This window comes from Ceratotherium simum, chromosome 13, assembly GCF_057802395.1.
Source record: "Ceratotherium simum simum isolate JZ-2026a chromosome 13, ASM5780239v1, whole genome shotgun sequence".
Taxonomy (NCBI): Eukaryota; Metazoa; Chordata; class Mammalia; order Perissodactyla; family Rhinocerotidae; genus Ceratotherium; species Ceratotherium simum.
Window position 1 is genome coordinate 37250484 of NC_141912.1, and position 21326 is coordinate 37271809.

At 38.4% G+C, this 21326-nt stretch overlaps 1 protein-coding gene across 1 annotated transcript in view; it reads right to left on the bottom strand.

Moving 5' to 3' along the window:
* Positions 1-1545: 1545 nt before the first annotated feature.
* The window catches only part of SRPK1 (SRSF protein kinase 1), a 74204-nt gene continuing 54423 nt past the window's right edge, over positions 1546-21326 (bottom strand). Inside the window, 5 exon segments of the mRNA XM_087438513.1 lie at positions 1546-4030; positions 5651-5743; positions 9103-9172; positions 14483-14590; positions 21195-21295. Coding sequence (XP_087294639.1) covers positions 3846-4030; positions 5651-5743; positions 9103-9172; positions 14483-14590; positions 21195-21295 — 557 coding nt within the window. The 3' untranslated portion in view covers positions 1546-3845.

The following is a 21326-nucleotide window of genomic DNA, read 5'->3' on the forward strand; positions in this document are numbered from 1 at the left end:
TCTCAAGTTATCTTTATATAAATTTACATACTTATCTTTATATATTGTTTTGAAGACTGTGAAAGAGGTCTACGTTACCACTGCCTTGCTAACTCCAAAGGCACCAAATTGGTGGGCAAAACAAAGAACTATTCAAGTTTCTCTGGTGTCATAAGCCCTTACTTTTGGAGCAAATATAAGTTTAGATTCTATTATTAATAAATCACCGATTTTCTGTGATACAGTAGTCTAAGAGCAAATCACTTTCCTGATAAGGCCAAACTGGATGACTCTACAGGCTTCAAAAATAAAAGAATGGGCAGTAATCAAGTCCATTTGTAAACTGGGCCTGCTCTGGAGCAGGTAATGGTTTCCCTGCGGACACTCAGGGCAAATCAAGAGTTCAAGGTGGGGTTGCAACTCCACCACAGATGGCTAATTCTTTTCAGGTAGCTACAAGCTCTCCTGGGACAGCACTTAAGTTTTCCCAAACCCTCCAAGTTCTAGGTCCATATATTTAACACAAGTCTTAGAGGGGCTGCCTAGATTGGTCAGTCTGGTGAACATACTGATGAATTCCAATTTAATTTTTTTAGATTGTTTTTTAAACAGGTTACATCTGGTCAACACTACAATATGAACACACTCTATGTCTTAAGTATGCCACAATTAAAACAAATGAACTAGAACAGTTTATGTAGTTCAGAGGTGGGAAAGGACTTTCTATGAGTAACACTAAAAAATACCACAAATAAAAACAAACGGCAAATTAAAAACTGGAAGAGTGATGAAAAATGACAAAAATGGATTACCTTTAATGTATAACAAATCCTTACCAAATCATAAAATAGGGGAGCGCACCAAAAGAAAGCTGAGTTACACAGGCAAATAGCCAAAAAATACAAATGACCAATAAAACCCATGAAACAAATTTCTGACTTCACTAGTCATCCCAATACACAAATTAAAACAAGACACTCCCTTGTTTTGGCAATCAAATTGGTTATTAGGAATAAAACAGGTGAGATTACAACAGGCCCATTCAAACACTGCTGGTCACAGCGAAACAGTCCCAACTGTTCTCCCCTTAAGTTAGGTTACATTTATTAGAAGCCTTAAAAATGTGCTTACTCTTTGGCCCAGCCTTTCCCTTTCTAAGAATTTATCCCAAGGAGTGAATGAGACAAGTGTATGAAAAGCTGTGTACAATAGTGTTCATCATGCCAGTGCCTTAGTCAGAGTTCACATATCTTTGGCATTTTGCATATACTGCAATTGTAATCTGAGGAAAAAAATACACCGCAAATATTCGGGGAAAATGCTATCAGATGTAGGGAATAACAATTTTCTTAGAATTTTCCAAAATGTACTTTGTCAATCCCGCCCCACCCTCAATTTAAAGATAGAAGCAAAGCTACAAACCCCACAAAATGGCATGTGTTCAATTGTACAGTTTCATCGCATATTTAAGTTCAAAAAACATACTCAACCAATGCTTTTCTCCATTCTGAATCTCCGGGCAGACCAACCTGGGCAACAAATGAACAGAAAGCTTCTGGAAACATGTAGGTTATTAAATAATTTGTTTATTGTACTGCATTTACAAAGAAAACAGACAATGCACCCAGTAGAAAGAATAAAAATGTATTCAGTGTTTTATTTTTAACTGACAGCAAATAGAAATCCTTTAGTGAGATCACGGCAATTTGACAGTATTATGATTAAATTCAATAAAGGCCATGGGGTACTTGGAAGATCAAATTCTACAGCTGCCTCTTTCTACGGCTTCTAATTCATCTGGTCTTTAAATGATAGGAGGAAAAGCCCTTATTTGGTGGGGAAGCATTTCCAAAATGAAGTTACAGGTTCTCGCTAATTAAAATTTATCATGTCAATTGTTCAAGTGGGGCCTTCTATTTGTGTGTGTGTGTTTTGGTTATTTCACATTAATATCATCACCAGAATTCTTATAATTCCACAATTGTGATTTCATAGTATAGAAAAGAATTCAGTTCTAGTCTGCTATTGCTTTAGATATATATATAATTGAAAACCCAAAGTGGATCAGAATTGCTGAAGGATTTTCCCTGCCGTTGTTTGATACAATCTGTTCTCTTTATTCTTGATAGGTGCATAGAGAGCCTCACTTAAAATTCTTTCTACAGGAAGAACATGTCTGATTTCAGGACTACCCAATCAAGGATTCGATGAGTGGCTGGCCATAGTTACTCAGGGTTATGAGTTAAATGGATTGCATAATTGCACCACTTTTTCCTTTGCCATGGTTGGTGGATAAATGACAGAATCTAGATTCCAATCTCCCGAACAGAAAGTTGGCTACCCAACAGTCTCATCGGTAGCTTTGCTAGTAGAGCCTCAAGTTGCACCTCCTTGGCTTTCTGTAAATCAGAGTCCTGTAGCGGCTTCTGGAGAATGCTGTAATCCCCAAGGCCCACTTGGTCCGTGCTGAACAAGTGGCTGTGACCCCAATTCTGCCCCGTTTTTGCTTTTCAGTACGACCCGAGGAATATGTAATGTCTAGGGCAAGTCTAGGAGAGGCCCATCCTAAAATAAGATTCACAAAGCCTTTTCTCTTTAAAAAAAAAAAAAAAAAAAAGCCTCAAGTACATCTCAATCATCTCAAAATTGCAGTTAAAAACTTATATTATACAAGGAAATAGCAGCAGAGAATGGCAAATTTTAAACCAAAAAAAAAAAAAAAAACCCTCAAAATAAACAACAATGAAAAAAAGTGCCATCCCACCCCTCCCCTTGGTTCTTTTATCCTGGGATTTCATTAAGACCTGAAGCCTCTGAGAAAGTGAGCAAGGCAAAGCCACAGAGGGAAACGGCTTCAAGGCTAGATTTTGGATAAGGTAAAGAAAAAGCTGTAAATAAAAGTAGGAGACTGGAAAAGAATCAAGAATTCTAGGACATTTTCTTCTTAGATGGGAAATCTCTGAAACCCAGATCTCCCTTCTAGAGTAGTCCTAAATTCTTTAGTAATAGGGCAATAAACTCAAGTGCAATGAGTAAAGTGCCAGCCAGGGATTCAAAAAATAAAAAACAAAACAAATAATCAAAATAACTCTGCTGTTAGGGTAACAGAAGACACATAGGAAAGGACTGTTTGCAGAACATTTGTGGTTCTGAAGAAATGACTAGTCAATGGTTCTGTTTTTGTTTCCATCAAAAATCAGACTGAAGATTCAAGGATCTTAGAGTTATTAAAGGATGAAAGAAATTTGACAGTGCTTTGAACAGTGATAAAATTAGGTACTCAAACTTGGTGTTTATACAGCTCAGCTAAAAAGATAGTAGCTTAAAAGTTGCAGGAAAAAATGTGAACAAAGGGGACAACAGAAACAATCCAGGAAGATGATGCAGCCTGGACACAGCGAGTTTAATGTCTCTGCTGTACACAGAAGTGACGCCCTCTCCCCTCCTCATCCTTATGCTGGCAAGAGAATATGCACTAAAAAATTTGACTCTTAGAGTCAGTGAATAAAAGGATGAGCTCATACATCTTCATAGCTCTTTTTAAAAAGGATGCTTATAATTTAAAGGATGTCCTAGTGGAAAGACAAGGGTACAAGGTGAGAGGCTGTTTCACATTTTAGTCCATTAGTCTTTGGCAGAGCCCAATCAAGGCCAAATTCACCTAGGATGCCCAATGGCTGTGGGGGATCTCCACAGGGTCAAGTAAGACAAACCCAAATGAACATGTTGGATTAAAAAAAAACAACAAAACAAAACCTAGAAACCCTTGAAGGAAGAGCTTCATCCTGAAAAAGGAAGAGGGAAATGCTTGAAGGGGAGGGGAGGAGGCTCAGCATGTGATCTCTGCTGCGGTGCTGGGCTGGGGCTTAGGAGTTGAGCCAAGGGTGCCGGAGACAATCGGCGGCAGTGGCTCTCTTCTCAGGGATCAGCTCCAACATGGGCAGTAAGAAATCTGTGAAGCCAGCTGCTTCTTCCTGAGACCACTCATACTTCTCCACTAGAACCTCAAAAAGGCCCCAGGGTTTCAGCTTCGTGATGTGTTTCAGGTCACCTATGGTAAAGATGAGTACAAAAGAAACTGACCAACACTGATAAGTGACAAGATCCTTTTGTGGAAATCAGGAACTAATCCAAGTAGTCTATAAAGAATCAAATTTTGCCATCGGAATCTAATCATTCTCCATTCACAAAGCACCTCTCTTCTCAAACGCGTTCTTTGGAAAGATGTGTCTCCATTTTTCACAAGGGCCTAAAAATTTAAGATCATTTGCTTGCTCCCTCATTCCTCATTTTTTGTCCCAGTCAAATTGGGTAGGCCTATCAGGAACCAGGTATTCACTAAAATGAAGATTAAATGCCTATATACAGAACATGGTCTCATATGGTGTTCAGAGGCAGTTTATCACCACATACCAAGAACAATTTGCTTGTACTCTTTTTTTTGGCTTGACAGTCTAATGTTGCTTCAAAATGAGGCAGTAATTTAAAAGTAAAAAGCTAAAACCATGTCAAAATATGTATAAAAGCAACAAAACCAAAAGAACAAACCCCATACAGCTTTCAGATACAGCTGCATGACAGTCTGTACTATTCTGGAACGCCAATCTAATTTTTGCTTCTTTGAAGTGACAATTTTTTAAGAAGATAGTCAATTATCAGTGGCTTATTTAAGTAAATGCTGCTTTAAAATTTGTTCTTATAGGACAATTATTTGAAGTCTCTTCTGTAGGCAGCGAGTGCCTATTTAATGAGCTACTTTGTACACTGTACATGCTGTTAATCTGACTTTGCACACAAGGAGGAACTCTTATGAAGCATGTCACCATTTTCCTGCCTAAAAGAGAAACATTAAGAAATGTTTCTGAGGATGCTTGCTGTCAAGTGTTGAGAAAAATGATTTTTCTCAACACTAGTGTAGAGGTTGTGAGGAAAAAGGGAATCATGGCAAAAAGGGAAAAAAAGGCCTAACAGTTTTCTAGTCCCTTCTAGGTCACGTTTTCACATTCCAGCTTTTAAATTTTATTTGGAATGCATTAAGAAATACATATTTAAATATGCCACCATATATTATCAAGTCAAAAATTTGAGGTGAGAGTTTTATCTTTGTTTCCTTCACTAATAAGTGATAACATAAACTTATGAAACTGCCCAGTGTAAAGTTAATTCATATGACTGATGTGTTGAAGTGACTGTGTTAGGTGTCAATGGGCTAACAAGATGAGTAAAATGTAGTCCTGCACTTAAGAAGCTTAAACTAAACTGCTTGCCTATCAAGAGGCAGTTCTTAGACCAAATGCTAGCAAAAATTTGACCATTTTTTAGAAGTGCTGTAGTTGGAGTAATTAACCAACTATGTGCCAGGTATTATACACATAGTAACTAATTTAACACGAAGTAAACACTATTATTATCCCCATTTAGAAATCAGTAAACTGAGGTTGCGTCAAAGACCACATAACTAGTAGAGCAGCTGGGATTTCAACCCAGACAGTCTAGCTCCAGTCTCTGCTCATGACCACACTATGTCACCTCTCTGCTAAGTCACAGCTCAACATTTAAGCCAGGACCATCCTTCTGTAGGTGTTGGGAACATGTACCCAGCTGTACTTACCTCTTCATTTTTAAACACCTTTGCCTTCTTAATGTCTGGGAACAAACACATTTATTTTACCTTTTTTGGTGAAAAATTCCTTGGAATATTTTCCTGCCACAATGAGCTTGCGAGGCACCTTCCCCAGAAGTTCTATGATCAATGCAATGTGATCTGTATGTTTCAAACATTTCAAGAGGGGGGGGAAAAAAGACATACATAACAGGAGTAACAAACGCAGTTCTAGACACTGGCAGAAAGAGTAGCATGCACACCTTTCTGTAAAGCATTTCAGGTTTGCTTTCTGTCCTAAATGGGAAGAAGAGGACTCTATCCATCTAATGGAGAATCCAGAAAACCATATAAAATCAGGCGCCCATTCCAGTGGGACTTGAGTGATAACTAAAAAACAATCTCGGTGTGAATGCTCTGCTTCCTGAAGTTGTATCCCTGGGCCTAGATGAAAACTCATGTTAACAATACTACCTCTGCGATTGAAGAAGTCCTGTGAATATTTCCCACTGAGGGCAAAGCGTCTTGGAATTCTGCCTATCAGCTCTATAATGTGCGCAATGTGGTCTAAAATAGAAGGGTAAGAAGAACAGGATCAAGGACAAGCTGCAAAAGAGGTTTTTCTATGAATAGCTTTTTCAAGGACTAGCTGTTTAAAAGTAAGTACAAATAAAACCAAGGATACTCAAGGGGAGACTGGGAAGGCCAAGAATTATTTCAGGTGGTTGGTCACCTGATAGTAGCTGGTAAGTTCCATTCTGGAGTTTGGAGGCTTATCTACATCTTTAGTTCTATTTTGTCTATATATCTAGGTTCAAGTGGGTTTTTTAGGTAAGGTAAAAAACTACCAACATGCTTTAGACATTCTAGAACTGTTATTTATTTATAATACTGCTCTGGGCTTCAAGCAGTGATAATATCACTTTATCTAAGAATGTTCATGACAATTAAAGCACTCACATATGATTATCTGAGTTTTCACAATCACCTTGTAAAACAGGCCAAAGATTAATACCCCATTTTTAAGATGAGAAAATGAAACCTCAGAGAAAACAAATGGCCTACTTGAAGCTACAGGGCTAATAAGACCTAGAACTCAAATGAAAACCCACATCTTATCATGTCTTGTCTAGAGTTGTTTTTTTAAAAAAAATAAATCACATTTTTCAAGTAAAAATTAGCACAGACATTTTAAAGTATAGCTACTTGACTACCTGTAGGACACTAAAATGTCCAAGTCATGAAGTGCCTTGTAGCTGTTCCAGCGTGAACAAGGACTGTGAGCACTGCCAGGGAGGCGTGCAGTCTGTCATGAGGAGGTGAGCTTGGGACCAGCCAGCATCCACACTTATAGGCGGCCCCACCACCTTTCTCACTCTGCAGGTGACAGAAACTAAGAATATGAAGAAGTTTTAAAAAGTGATGGCTCCTAGCCACAAAAGAGTTTTATAAATGACCTTAATCCTGCAGTTATAGAATCATCAAGGTCAAAAGGAATCACTTAAAAACTTCCATTAATGTATCTTATAGGGGAATAATATGCTAGAATATCCATGTTATCTGGGAATTTGTGAAGATTTCAGGTCATACCTATTTCTCATGTAAAGGATTCAGTGCTGTCATTTTAAAAGGGCTTTTCCATTCATGAATTCACTATAAACTTTGGAAAGTTTTGATTGAATTTATGGTTTGGTAACAAGTACTTGGCTGGCAAGAAATTTCTGCTGATTTTAGGCAGGACCTGCAAATGTCTTTGTATAAATTAATTATAAATAAGACTACGGTTTATCTTACCGTAAACTTCCAAGTGAAATATTGGTTCTTTTAATATTTTTCCTATACCCCGGAATTATTTTCCCCTTGAAATTGTTATTTTACATTTAATTCCACCAACCTATCTCTGGCTTATCAATTAATCAGGATTGATATACTTGATAGGCAAAATTATCAAGTTTTATTCCAAGAGTTAGGGTTGCGGAATGTCAACACTAACAGAGGACATGCTACTTAGGCCCCAGTCCTACCACGACTTGTAACAAACTACACATACAGTAGCCAGGGGCTAAGGGTTTGCTTTTTCCTGCTCTTACATGCCAAACTGCAGTAGTTTTAGGTTTCATTGAAGGACTATTAGTATTGACTGTACAGGAGGGAACAAATTAGGATCTAAATATCTAGGGCAGATGGTTCTCTATTTGGGATTTTTCATATACATTTCAATTTTCAGGTTTGGTAGCATAAATTCCTACGCAATGTAATTCTAGCCACTATATGTGTTCTGTGCCACACACTATTTTTAGGGAGTCTAGGGAAGTAAAGAGAAATTAATTATTTTCCAAACAGACATAGTAGGGCATTTCTAAAACAATATAAGTCTATAGCCTGAAACTTATAACAGGAAAAAAGCAAGCAGAGAACAGGGAAAATCAAGTGTGCACAGAGGTAATAATTACAGTATATTCTTACAAGGGGCTTATGTATAGAAAACATAGCTAAACCATACTCACTAAAATAGGCATTTGGCTATGAGAATTAGTTAGCATAGCACTTTCCAAAAAGTACTTGTTAGGAATTATCAGCAGGCCCTACTAACATTGCCTATTAATATCCCAAGGGACTACAGTCTGAGAAATAGAGAGCATTCTTGGTTTTATAGAGCACAAAACCTGATTTCCCAAAGAATCAAGGAAAGCACAGAAATTAAAGGACATATTTTCCACATCGGGAGGGTATGTTGCTAGTGCTTTCTCAAAGTAATCCCCATAATCCTGAAAACAAAAGCTGCCTAAACTGTAAAATAAACATTTCTTTTATAGTTTTTTCATTCACATTATTAATTCATTTAGTTATCTGCCACCATGATACGGAAAAACATCACACATTCAGTTGTCTGCTTTCATAGCCTCTCAGATGGAGCAAGTGATAGTGGGAAAAGCCCAAGTTGGTATCACAAAATGTAAATCAATCATATTTTGTTTTAAAATGGAATTCTAAATGTTAGTATCATTTAAAAAGAAAAAAATATGGCTTTAATTTTCAGAAAGGGGAAAAAAGAATGCTAAATGTCACAAAATTGATAAAGACAAATAGGATACAGTCTCTGTATTCAAGTAGTGTGTTTGTACATTAAAATTATTGACTTCCAAATAAAGCTGGAGGCATAACTGAGCAACAAGTTGTTGAACAGGGAGATTCAAACTGGGTAAAGAATGAATCACTGATTTATATAGAAAGGAAGATAACTAGATGTTTTAGAAGAAATTAAGTGGCAAATACAAGTTTTAGTTTAACCAATTGTAGCCTTTTCTCTAATACTTATATAGAGTTCTTTAACATCTATAATAAAATATCTAGTATATCTAACACCTAATATAAAACATCTTACATTTCGATCTTTTCTGGGATTTATATATATGTAGCATACTAAAAAGACTAACGCTCTTCAGTACTAACACATGACGTTGGCTGCCTGTGGAAAGTGTACCAACCATGCCCAGAAATCCTTGGTTAAGGGGACTCACCTTCATCTCTAGTGTACTCTTCCCCTGAATGAGGTTCAAACAAATAGTCGCCTGTGGCCAGTTCAAAGGCCTAAGAAAAAGAGGATAGCACATAAAGGCATCAGAAAGAAAGAAAAAAAAAGGTCTTTGGGAAGCTTACTGCTACTTGGCTCAATAAGAAGTAATTTTTTCTTCTTGGAAAAACCTGCAGATGATCATTAAGAAAAAAATATCTAAGATTATTCCTAAAGAGCTTTCCGTCCACATCTGTATATTAACAAAATGGAGCAGGAAAAAACCAAAAACTCAGTTAATATCAACATGTGGATTATTCCATGTCCCACCCACCCCCTTCCCAAATCAGCAATTCTCCTCTCTTGAGTTTCTTTTTGCTTAGAGAGGGGCACATCTGGGTATTAAGGTGAATCTAAGTTATTAAATTATTCATGAGAAGAGCAGGTCTTATTTTCTTACATTGTAATTTCACACGGCTAGAAATTGAGATTCTGTACCCAAAATGAAAGCCAAAAAATCCAGACATTTCTCCACCTATGACTCTTAGGCAAAAAGTACATTTTTAAGTTTTGCTTTGGAAAGCACCCCCTAAACTGTCCCAGTTAGAGAGTTCCCAATTCCTAGGTCTACAGTAAATCAGAAAAAGATTAAGAGTAAATGGAGTGAGGAGCCACTCATGTGCTACATGACTGGCAGGTTAGCATTCACTAGCCAGGAAAAGAAAGGCACGTGTCTCCTACAAGAAAACCTCTTGTCAACAGTGTTCAACAGGATCTGAAAAAGTGATTTCTTTTGGAATAAGTGCCAAGCAGTACGGAAAGACAGCACCTGATTGAGGGGCTATATTAATTTTCTATTGATTAAAATTGGATTACAAAAACAACATAGCAGTTTTAAAAAGGACCTTACTGATATAAAAGTACAATTCTAAGTCAAGTGCTAGTCATGGGTCAATTTTGATTGAGTCAATGGTACTAAGTAGTCCAGACAATCTCAAGAACTGTGGGGTGGATTTAGTTGGGGCGCATTCTCAAATTAGACCAAGGTTTAGGTCTCGGTGGCTTGCCAGTATCAGTTTCTGCAGTTCCCTGACAAGACAGCCTTTCTCAAAACTGTATCACCTGGGTTGTACTACCGTCCAGAGTAAGGCCACAAAACCAGAAGTTTCAGGATTGTCTCTAAAATGTCAGGGATGCTATGGCTTCTTGCAAGGCCTAGCCTATTTTACATTCCAGCAGTTCATTATGAAACTGAACCACGCTGGTAGAGCAGGTACTTGTTCTACCCATTAATTATCCTGTGGTTTACAGTCCCAAGGCAGAACAGAAACAAATTATGATTCTTATTCATCACAATTTGTTAATCTCTTCTGAAACCAGTACTTTGATTTTTCAAACTATTAGTGGGCATTCAGTAAACATAATAGAAGTAAAGTTTAAAAAATACAGAAATTTTTCTAAAATTTTAAAATTTTCTAACTTTTTTCCACCTAAATACTTATATCTAGTTACCTAAAGTTCTCCAAGAAAACTTTATTTTTGGAACATAAGGTAGTTGCTAATAGTTACAATTTTACAAATACGATGACAGCCAAAAAACCAAGGCAAACCAAACCAAAAGATCACAATACCAGAAATGAAAATTGGCGGAAGCTACAGATTACAAAACACCTAGCTGAACACCATTCCTTTATAGATGAGAAAACTGTGGCGGCCGGCCTGGTGGCATAGCGGTTAAGCTTGCGCGCTCTGCTTCAGTGGCCCGGGGTTCACAGGTTCGGATCCTGGGCACAGACCTATGCATCACTTATCAAGCCATGCTGTGACAGGCGTCCCATATATAAAATAGAGGAAGATGGGCAGATGTTAGCTCAGGGCCAATCTTCCTCAGGAAAAAGAGGAGGACTGGCAAACGAGGTTAGCTGAGGGCTAATCATCTTCACCGAAAAAAAAAAAAAAGAAAAAAAAGAAAACTGTGTCCAAAATGGAAAGGCAAAGCCCATCCTCCTAGAATCCACTGCTGCTGACTCCCACTCCTCTGGTTGTCTCACACCGACCAAAGAGCCTCCTCTCTGCCAGTCAGGGTCATGCGGACAGACACAGGCAAAATCAGTTACAAAATCCAGACAATGGAATATTATTCAGTGCTAAAAAGAAATGAATGATCAAGTCATGAAGGAACCTCAAGTGAGTATTATGAAGCAAAAGAAACCAACCTGAAAAGGCTAATTGTATGATTCCAATTATATAACACTCTGGAAAAGGCAAAACTATGGAGACAATAAAAAGATCTGTGGTGGGCAGGGGTTGAGGGGAGCAAAGGATAGATAAATAAGCAGAACATAGAGGATTTTTAGGGCAGTGAAACTATTCTGTATGACACTATAATGGTGGATACATGTCATTATACATTTGTCAAAATCCACAGAATGTTTGGAGAACTTAAAAACATTTATTCTTTATTAATTTTTTTTTGTGTGTGTGAGGAAGATCAGCCCTGAGCTAACGTCCACACCAATTCTCCTCTTTTTGTTGAGGAAGAATGGCCCTGGGTTAACATCTGTGCCCATCTTCCTCCACTTTATATGGGGCGCCGCCACAGCATGGCCTGACAAGCGGTGCATCGGTGCGTGCCCGGGATCTGAACCCGGGCCGCCATCAGCAGAGCGTGCGCACTTAACCTCTATGCCACCAGGCTGGCCCCCTATTCTTTATTAATTTTTATTCTTCTTCACAGAACATTCTCTTTTTATTACTGCCCTTCTAACTTTGTAGTCCCAATCACTAATGTGGTAGGCAAATCTCACAACTTATCTCTACCTCTCAGAGAGGGTCCCAATCTTTCCAGCAATTAATTGCATTGGATGCAGGATGATTTCTCTCAGGCACTTCTGATATTCCAGGATTTATTTTAACTCTCTGAGTATGGTCAAATTTAAAGCAACATTTCTACATCTATCAGCAAAATGAGCTCAAGTTTTCATGATATTGTCTCATGTCAGAGAGTGGTTTCCCTCCCTTGGTCAAGAAAATTTCTGCATGTGAACTGATCCAATCAGGGGGCAAGGTTAATTCTCCTTTTATCTTTTTGCCTTACTTCTTAAGCCTGACATTGTAAAAACTATGTTAAATAGCAAGCAGGACCTACTGCCCTCCAACAATTAACCTACTATTAAGAACTACATCATAATAAATCAGATGCCATCTATACACTAGCTATATTTTGTAGTTGGTGGCACCGCTATCACTTATTTTCTCTAGCAGCAAATCAATTTGAATCAAATTCCTCAAATTACAAAGCTTTAAAGTATGGCAAGAAAGAAGTCAGGTTTTATTCCAATGCTTTTTCATCTTATGCACATGATATTAAACCTTATTTTATTTCAGATAGTCCTCCACCTTAAAAGACCATTGATATGCCACAACAGAATGATTTATAAGGTCATGCCATATTAACAACATGGTTTTAACTCAATTACCTTTGAAAGACTATGTTTTTCAGGAATGTGGGTGTCAAGAAATCTATAACCTAAAACAGGCTGGGTTTCTTGTCTGTCTTTCTCTCTGTCTGAAGTTTCTCCCAGAGTTGACTGTGAATACTAAATGTTAATTGAAATGTTTAATATGTTTAATATGTTTCTGATTTAGTTCACTCATTTGATGGACCACAAATATTTATTTTTTTTTTAAAGATTTTATTTATTCATTTTTTCCCCCCAAAGCCCCAGTAGATAGTTGTATGTCGTAGGTTCACATCCTTCTAGTTGCTGTACGTGGGACTCGGCCTCAGGTTGGACGGAGAGGTGGTGCCTTGGGGCGTGCCCGGGATCCGAACCCGGGCCGCCAGCATCAGAGCGCACGCACCTAACCGCTAAGCCACGGAGCCGGCCCCACAAATATTTATTAATACTGTTGTTTAATAAAGAATTTGTTTCCTCTTTGTTCCTGTTTCCTGGGAGGGAGCCTCTAAATTCTTGGAATTTCCAGTGATAAGAGTGCCTTTTGTTATTCATGGTGAGCCCCTCAGACCACATTTAAGTTTACACTTAATGAGGTGACTCACGATAGGCCCCTAGATAGTTTCAAGATTCGGGCTGGACACGCCCCCAAGTTAAACAAGATCAACTGTGTGATTAGAGGCTTGAGGCTTTGAGCCCTGTGTTATCATCCTGATCTCCCAACCTGCAGGGAAGGGAAGAGAAGGGGGCTGGAGACTGAATTCAACCACGTGACCAATGATTCAATCAGTCATGCCTAAGCAATGATATCTCAATAAAAACTCTGTGCACCTGAAGCTTGGGTGAGCTTCCCTGGCTGGTGATACACATTCATGTGCCGGGAAAGTGACATGTCCTAAGGACACAGAAGCTTCACCTTTGGTACCCCCTCAGGCTTTGCCCTATGCATGTCTTCATTTGGCCAGTCCTGATTTGTATCCTTCATAACAAAACTATAATAGTAAGTTTAGCACTTTTCCGAGTTCTGTGAGTCATTCTAGCAAATTAGCGAAACTGAAAGGATAGTGGAACCCTCCTATTTGTAGCCAGTTGGTCAGAAGTGCAGGCGGCCTGTGGATCCAGAGCTTATGGTTGGTATCTGAAGTGAGCGCAGTCTTGTGGGAAACTATGCCCTTAACCTGTGAAGTCTGGGTAGTTAGCACCAGAATTGCACTGTAAGCACCCACTCAAAATGTGCCAGGCCTTGAACCAGACACAGCTATACATAACCGACATGACTCCTGCCAGGATGGCACTTATAATGTAGTGGAAGACAGACAAGTAATAAACACACAATTACAAATTGAAGAGTACACTCCATTTCAAGAAACAATATAATAAACACATTCCAACATTAGGCTATTTGTGGCAAATCATTTAATATCAACTAAAGCTGACTACTCAAGTAGTTCCTTACCAGGGACAAAGCAGCAACTTATGAATCTACGGATAATTGGGCTTCACATCTTGTGAGATGCAAAGCTATCTGAGGAACTGCTGAACTGCACAGAATGAAGCAGTTTCCCTAATCTGAAAATAGAGCACAGCTGAAAGGGAAAGGGTACCTGTAACCTCCTAGTCAAAAGCAAGACCACCTTAGAGCAGTTGTTTTTACTGCCCCCCACCCACCCCATGCCAACAACCTGTAGTAAGAAACATTTGGTTCCTTCACCTCACAGGAACTTGGCAGGAATCAAATAAAACTCCAGATATTTGTAACTAGCTTTTGAATTCAGACCTCTCCAGGCACAGGATTTAGAGTGCCAGTGATAATTCACAAAAAAAATTCTTTTTCTGTTTGTTAATTTGCTGGTCTTCTGAAATTAGCAAACAGGGCAAGGTACGCATCTACCACATAACAAGTGAAGGTCAAGAGGAAAAAATCATTACCATGCATGCCGTGCTCCAAATGTCAGCAGGGGTGTTATAGCCAGATCCTATCAGAACTTCCAAGGAGCGATACTGCCTTGTTTGAATATCTTCAGTGAAATGTTTGTGCTGAGTGAATGGAGAAGCAAACGGTATTTTAAAATTCATTTATTCTAAAAAGTAACAAGTCATGACTGCTTAATAATGGAGATTAAAATAAATTCTCCAAAGTTTTCCCCAGACCAAAGTTTTCTTTTAGCTAATTTCTTAAGTATCTTTCTTTTTTTTGTCTGCTGAGGAAGACTGGCCCTGGGCTAACATCCGTGCCCATCTTCCTCTATGTTATATAGGATGCTGCCACACCATGGCTTGACAAGCAGTGCATTGGTATGCGCCCGGGATCCGAACCTGTAAATCTTTGGGCCGCTGAAGCAGAGTGCGTGCACTTAACCGCTGTGCCACCGGGCCAGCCCCTTAAGTATCATTTTGATGCTATTAGCTCCAAACAGCACTTTGCTTTACAGTCTACTCCAAGTTATTTTTGTGAACATGTGAGTCTAAACTTAACACAGATCCACAGGTTAGGGAATAACAATTGCTTTTTAAGAAACGGAAAACTATTACCCCAAAAATTATATTGTTCATTTGTCTAAAGTTAATAATGTATTTCAACAAATAAATGACACTAATTTAGGTTCAATTCAAACTTTTCCTTGCTATGTGCTCATTATGAGGAAATAAAAGACGTAGGTTTCAAGTTTCAAGACCCTTTTAAGCACCACCTATAAAGAATTCTTGCCCTCATTCTCCTCTGTCCCCCTCACCCCTCCCCCAAAACTCAAATACGAATCTTGGGGAAACAGAGACTATGTTAAGTACCATGGGGATGCAATCAGCAAAATAAGTGGAGTTTCTTTAACACATAAATTGTATGGGGAAAAAAAGGGAAAATCTCTATAGTAAAAGCAATTTAAGAGACATAGTACCCCATTTTGCATTCATGGATTTTATTTGGATCCTGTTTCAAACAAACAAAATTAAAGGAATGTTTATGAGATAACTGGCAAAACTGACTAAATATTTGATATTAGTGAATTGTCAACTTTTTTAGGTGTAACAATGGTATCATGGTTACCTAAAAGAATCATCTTTTAGAAAGTCATACTTATGAATGAAAATAAGATGCCTGGGATATACTTTCAAAATAATCTGGAGTGGGTAGCAGGGTGGGGATATACGTGAAAACAGACTAGCAATGAGTTCATCATTGCTGGGTGACACTGGTAAAACGGCACAGGAGTTTATTATTCTATTCTCTCTACTTCTGTAGAGGTTTGAAATTTTCCATAATAAAAAATAATACAGGAAAAAGCAGCTCAGAATGAGTCATATACAGGAGACAAAACTCAGATAATATTAAAACATGTTTAAGAAAGTTGTGAAAGACAATTCTCTAATCCTATGGAAATTCAAAAACAAGGAACAGCATTTGTGAAGAGGAGAAATTAGGCAGAGAAAGCTTCAGGTAGTGAACCAGTATTGACCAGAGCTCCAAAAGGTACTGGATTAAGTCTAAACAAAAGGGCAAAAAGGTACTCCAAGTAAAGGGAACATCAATACAGGCAAAGAAAGAAGTTTGCTAAAGCCAAATACAGCTAACTGCTTGGTTAAAGAGTTTAGATTCCACCTGGCATGTTAGTGAATAGGACAGTGTGCTACAAGAAGACTGATGTGACACCTGAGAGCACCACTCCAGTAATTTTCTTCTGGTTGGTAGCCAGATTTAGGCTTAGTAATAAAAACCTGAACAATGGTTGTGGAACTAGGAGAGGGAAGATTTAAACCCAAGGACATTCACAGAAAGAATGAGGAGAATTTAAAAATTCAATGGCTAGACGTGGGAGACAGTAGGAAGAGCCAAAGGAACTTTGTGGCAGAGGCCTAAAGAGCTGGCTATCTGTTGACAAAAACAGAGATGAAGAGACTCAGAGAAGGAAGTGGTTTTATAAGAAAACAGTGGGTTCAGATACTGAGTTTGAAGTGGAAATGTACTTGCAGGTGATACATTTAGAACAATGGACACGCTGTTCAAGGGAGTTGTCTTTACTCATTGTGCCTCAGTACCGCCTTACAAAGGTGCTGTAAATGATAAATGAGGTCAAGAATCAGCAAAAGTAAAGAAGGCGGATTGGATACACACACATATATCCACTCACTCCTCAAACTCCACTTCAGTAGAGAATCCAGCATTAATTTTTAAAGCATAAACTGACAAAGACAGAGACTGGTAAAGAAGTCAGAGCAATAAAATGTAGAAGTTGGAAAGCAAAGAGATCACTGGTAAATGTCTTAGTGGATCCAAGAAAGCTAAATAATAAGCTACTGGTGAAAGCTAAGAAGCAGTGTGAGGTATACTACCGTACTCCTCCCCTCAAAGGCTCAGGACTTGGTGGTATCAGGTATCTCTGGGAGTAGGGGTGAGGGTAGGAATTCAACAGGAGAATACTGCTTTAAAATACCTTTAAAGAAAAAGAGCTCCAGAACACAGGGCACGATGCAGTCTAACAGTCCCTTCCCTGGCCCAACAGACCATTAGAGGTTTTCTTTGGAGTGAGTAAAACAGGATCTCTGGAGGATGCCCCGCATAGTCAAAGGGAGAGGACCATTCTGAAAACAGTGAAATTAAGTGACTGTATGTAATTGTGTGTTGAAGCCTCAGTTTTCTTGCTTAACTCAGCTCCCAGAACACTAGGAGCCAGGCATTTACTCACTGGGTAGGAGATTTGAGGAAGACTATAAGTCTTCTGTGGGAAATACGACCAATCCAAGAGGAAAGATCCAAAGATCCTGACATCTAAGGATGAAATGAAAACAGCCCAGACAGATCATTCTACACTGAATAACAGTCAACGAGATGCACCCAGGCACAGAGCTCTCAAACAGCTTTCCAGTACTCCATTCATACAGTCAGACAGTCTTTTGTTTAGTGATCCTAAACAGATACCATATAGGAAGAAGACAATGTTGAAAATGGAAAAATAATCAACATCTTCTGAGGGATAATCAGAGAACCAAAGAACTCTTAAAAAGTAAAAATATAATAGGAGAAATAAGAAAAAAATAAGGCTTATAAGAACAAGTTGAGAAATCTCCCAGAAAACAAAAGGAAAATGATAGAAAATAGGAGAGAAAGGTAAGAAAATGAGAGATCTGCATAGGAGGTCTAATATTTGAATAACAAGATTTCAGAGCTAGAGAATAGAGACCAAAGAGAAGAGAATAAAAAAAAAAAAATCAAGAAAGAGTCAAAACCAAAGAACTAGAGTTTCATTATTGAAAGTGCACACTAAGCCCTTATGGATGCATACGGATGAAAACAGACCTAGTGAGGCATATTGCTGTGAAATGATGATCCTACAGACATCCACAGGGGCAAAAGTTTTCACACAAAGGATCAAGAATCAGAACGGCACTGGTCTTTAGCAGCAACAAGACAGGAAACTAGAAGACAAGAGAGCAATGACAAACATTCTAAGGGAAAACGATTTTCAACCTAGAACTTTACATGCAGCCAACTGAGTGTGAAAGCAGAATAAAGACACGATCAGACAAGCAGGCCACCCCCACCCCAACTCGCACACCCTTTCTTAGGAAGCTACTGCAGGCTGTATGTACTCCAAACAAAACAAAACAAAACAAAACAAAATGATGGAGTAAACCAAGAAAGAAGATCAGAGAGACAGAAAATGGGATATAAAGAGAGAGTAAACAATAGTCCAGGATGATGGTGAAAGGAAATCCCAAATGGCAGTAATGCAGCAGGCCTGCAGGGCAACCCAACAGTTTACAGTTTAGATGAATACAGTTTAGAAAATTCCAGGTTCCAGGATAGAGCTCTTTAGGAAGCAGTTGAAAAATAGCCACAGTATCTGTATGATTTAAAGTGTATGTATTTACACCACTGGGTGAAAGTGTGGGTTGAATTAAATGATAAGTAGTATAGTGACAACTAAGCAAATGAAACATTAGTGTTAGGCGGAAAGGGAAAAGGAATCATAACACAATATATCATCAGTTCAGCTGAGGATAACATTAGAGTCCTACTAATAGAAACATGGAATGATCACCTAGCCGAAAATCATATTAAATTGGGAAGATGGGGAAGGGGTACAGTGGTGGTAAATGAGTGCTACGTTCCAGAAGGAAGAAATAATACCTAAAATTGAAAAAAAGAATTGGGAGTAACATAGCCAAGTTATTTATTAATGATATGAAGGTAAATACTATTATGTGGGGAATGAAAAATTGGCAAAGGGAAGGGATAGATTTTTGAATCAAAATCTACACAACTGTCTCTAAACTATACACATGCATAACAGATAAGCAAAAGTATAATATCTTAAAAAAAATCAAGCTATTTTAAAATCATATAAAATTCCATTGCTGAATATCAGATACCACTGTGCTGAAGAGACCAATAAGATGTGTGATTTGACCAGGATCCAGCAGGCCAGGACACTCATGTCTAATTCACCACTGTGTCCTGGTGCTAGGTCACAGTATGTGCCATTATGTTTGCTCAATGAGTGAATGGATAAAAAGAATGTAAAGTCATTTTAGCATAGAGACACGTTAAAAAAAGAAAGATGACGTGCACATAATAGTTGAAGAAAAGAGAGAGAGAGACTAATTCTGTTGTAGTAAAAGTGACAGGAAAGATCGTACCAGAATAAAGATAAGTGTGCCAAATGGAAAGGGTAAGGAAAGCATGGAGGAAGGTGTTCCAAACACAAAGGCATGAAAGCTTGAAACATGGTGTGGGCAGAAAACTAACAAGCATTTCATGTTTGTACCATGTGGTATTTGTTACAGAACCAATATGTTTCTCTACAATTCACTTACTTAAATATTTATGGAGCACGTTCTATGTACCAGGCACTGTTCTAAGTACTGCAGATACAGCAGTGAACAAAAAAATCTCTGTTGTGATGGGACATACGTTCTAAGAAGAGGGATATTAAACAAACAAATATATAGTATCAGATTGTGATAAGTGCTGTGGAGGAAAAAAAAAAACTGAGAGGGGAGAGGAAGAGACAGGAAATACCTGAATGAATATAATGAAGGTGTAAGGGTTTGGAGAGTGGTGGTCTGCTATTTATGTTAGGTGTTGAGGGGACGATCTCCCTGATAAGATGATATCTGAACAGGAGCTTGAAGAAAATGAGGAAGTGAGCTGTACACATTATCTTGGGAAAAGAATTCCAGGCAGAAGAAACAGTAAGTATTTTTTGCTTGGTGGTGTATGGGACACAGTAAGGACTTTGGCATTCATTCTGAGGGAAGCCATGGCAAGGTTTTCAGAATATTTGACCTGACTTACATTTAGAAGGATCACTGTGACAGCTGTGTAGACAAGTCTGTAGGGGACAAGGGCAGCAAAAGGAGAGAGTGAGGAGGCTATTGCAGTTATCCAGGTGAAAACATATGGTGGCTGGGACCAGACGGTGGCGTGGTAGACTAATTTTAATTACCTGAAAAGCTTTTCCACATTCCTATCAGCCATCGCTAAGCTCTGACTTCATTTTTTCTAAAAGGTTATCACAATATGGTAGAATCAATATTGGAAGTGAGGTCCTACTAGGGTATGAACCATTAGGTACAGGATGACATGTGGAATAGGGAATTTGAAGTATAAAAATAAACATAAAACCTATTTAAGTAGATTTTCAACAGCTCAGTTTTTGCCTCAACAATCTTCAGCATTCCTGTTTACAAAGCATATGGCCTTTGAGTAGTGTCCTTTATGTGCAAATCATGCTACTGTAGATTTTAAAAAGATGTCCATTAAAAATAATGCAAAAAAACATTCTTATCTAGGTAAACAACAGTATTAATATGACACATTACATCAAAAAGTTCTTTTAAAGAAAAGCATCCCTCTTTTGACTTAGCAATTTCACGTCTACAATATGTCTTAAGGACAACTACACAAAGATTCACGAGCAAAGATGCTCATCACAAAGAGCTGTCAAAAATGTGTAAGGTCACAGCATTCTAGTGAATACTGCACAGCCAATTGAACTTGATACAAATTTTTGGTTGACAAAGACAAGTCACCAAACTATATTAAGTGAATTAAAAGGTTATAGTTAATAAGTTAGATGGCAATTTTGAAAACAGTGGGGAGGGCCGGCCCCGTGGCTTGGCGGTTAGGTGCGCGCGCTCTGCTGCGGGCGGCCCGGGTTCGGATCCCGGGTGCGCACCGACGCACCGCTTCTCCAGCCACGCTGAGGCCGTGTCCCACATACAGCAACTAGAAGCATGTGCAGCTATGACATACAACTATCTACTGGGGCTTTGGGGGGGGAAAAAAAAAAAAATTATAAAAAAAAAAAAAAAAGAAAACAGTGGGGAAAGTATGAACGTAGGCACTGAGAGTATGAAAATGAATGAGAATATAGATAAAAAAGGATTGGCAAGGAGTTGACATTACTGAAGCTGAGTGACAGGTACCTGGAGTTGGGGTGACTGTTTCATTATACCATCCTTTCTACATTTATAAATATATTTGAACTTTTCCATAATAAAAGGTTAAAAGAAAAAGTGAAATAATATTCACTAAAATGTTAACTGGCAATCTGGATATAGAATTTCATATGTTTTCTTCTTTTAGCACAACAAAGTCCAAATTTTCATTCATTCCCAGTCACTTCAAAACATAATGACTTACCACCCAACAGGCATTTCCAAGATCAGCAATCTTCACTTGGAGTTTTTCTGCATTTTTTGGCTCAAGGGGATTAACGAGAAAATGTCCAGCAGTGGATTTTCCTATAGACAACAGGCATTATCAATGACTGTT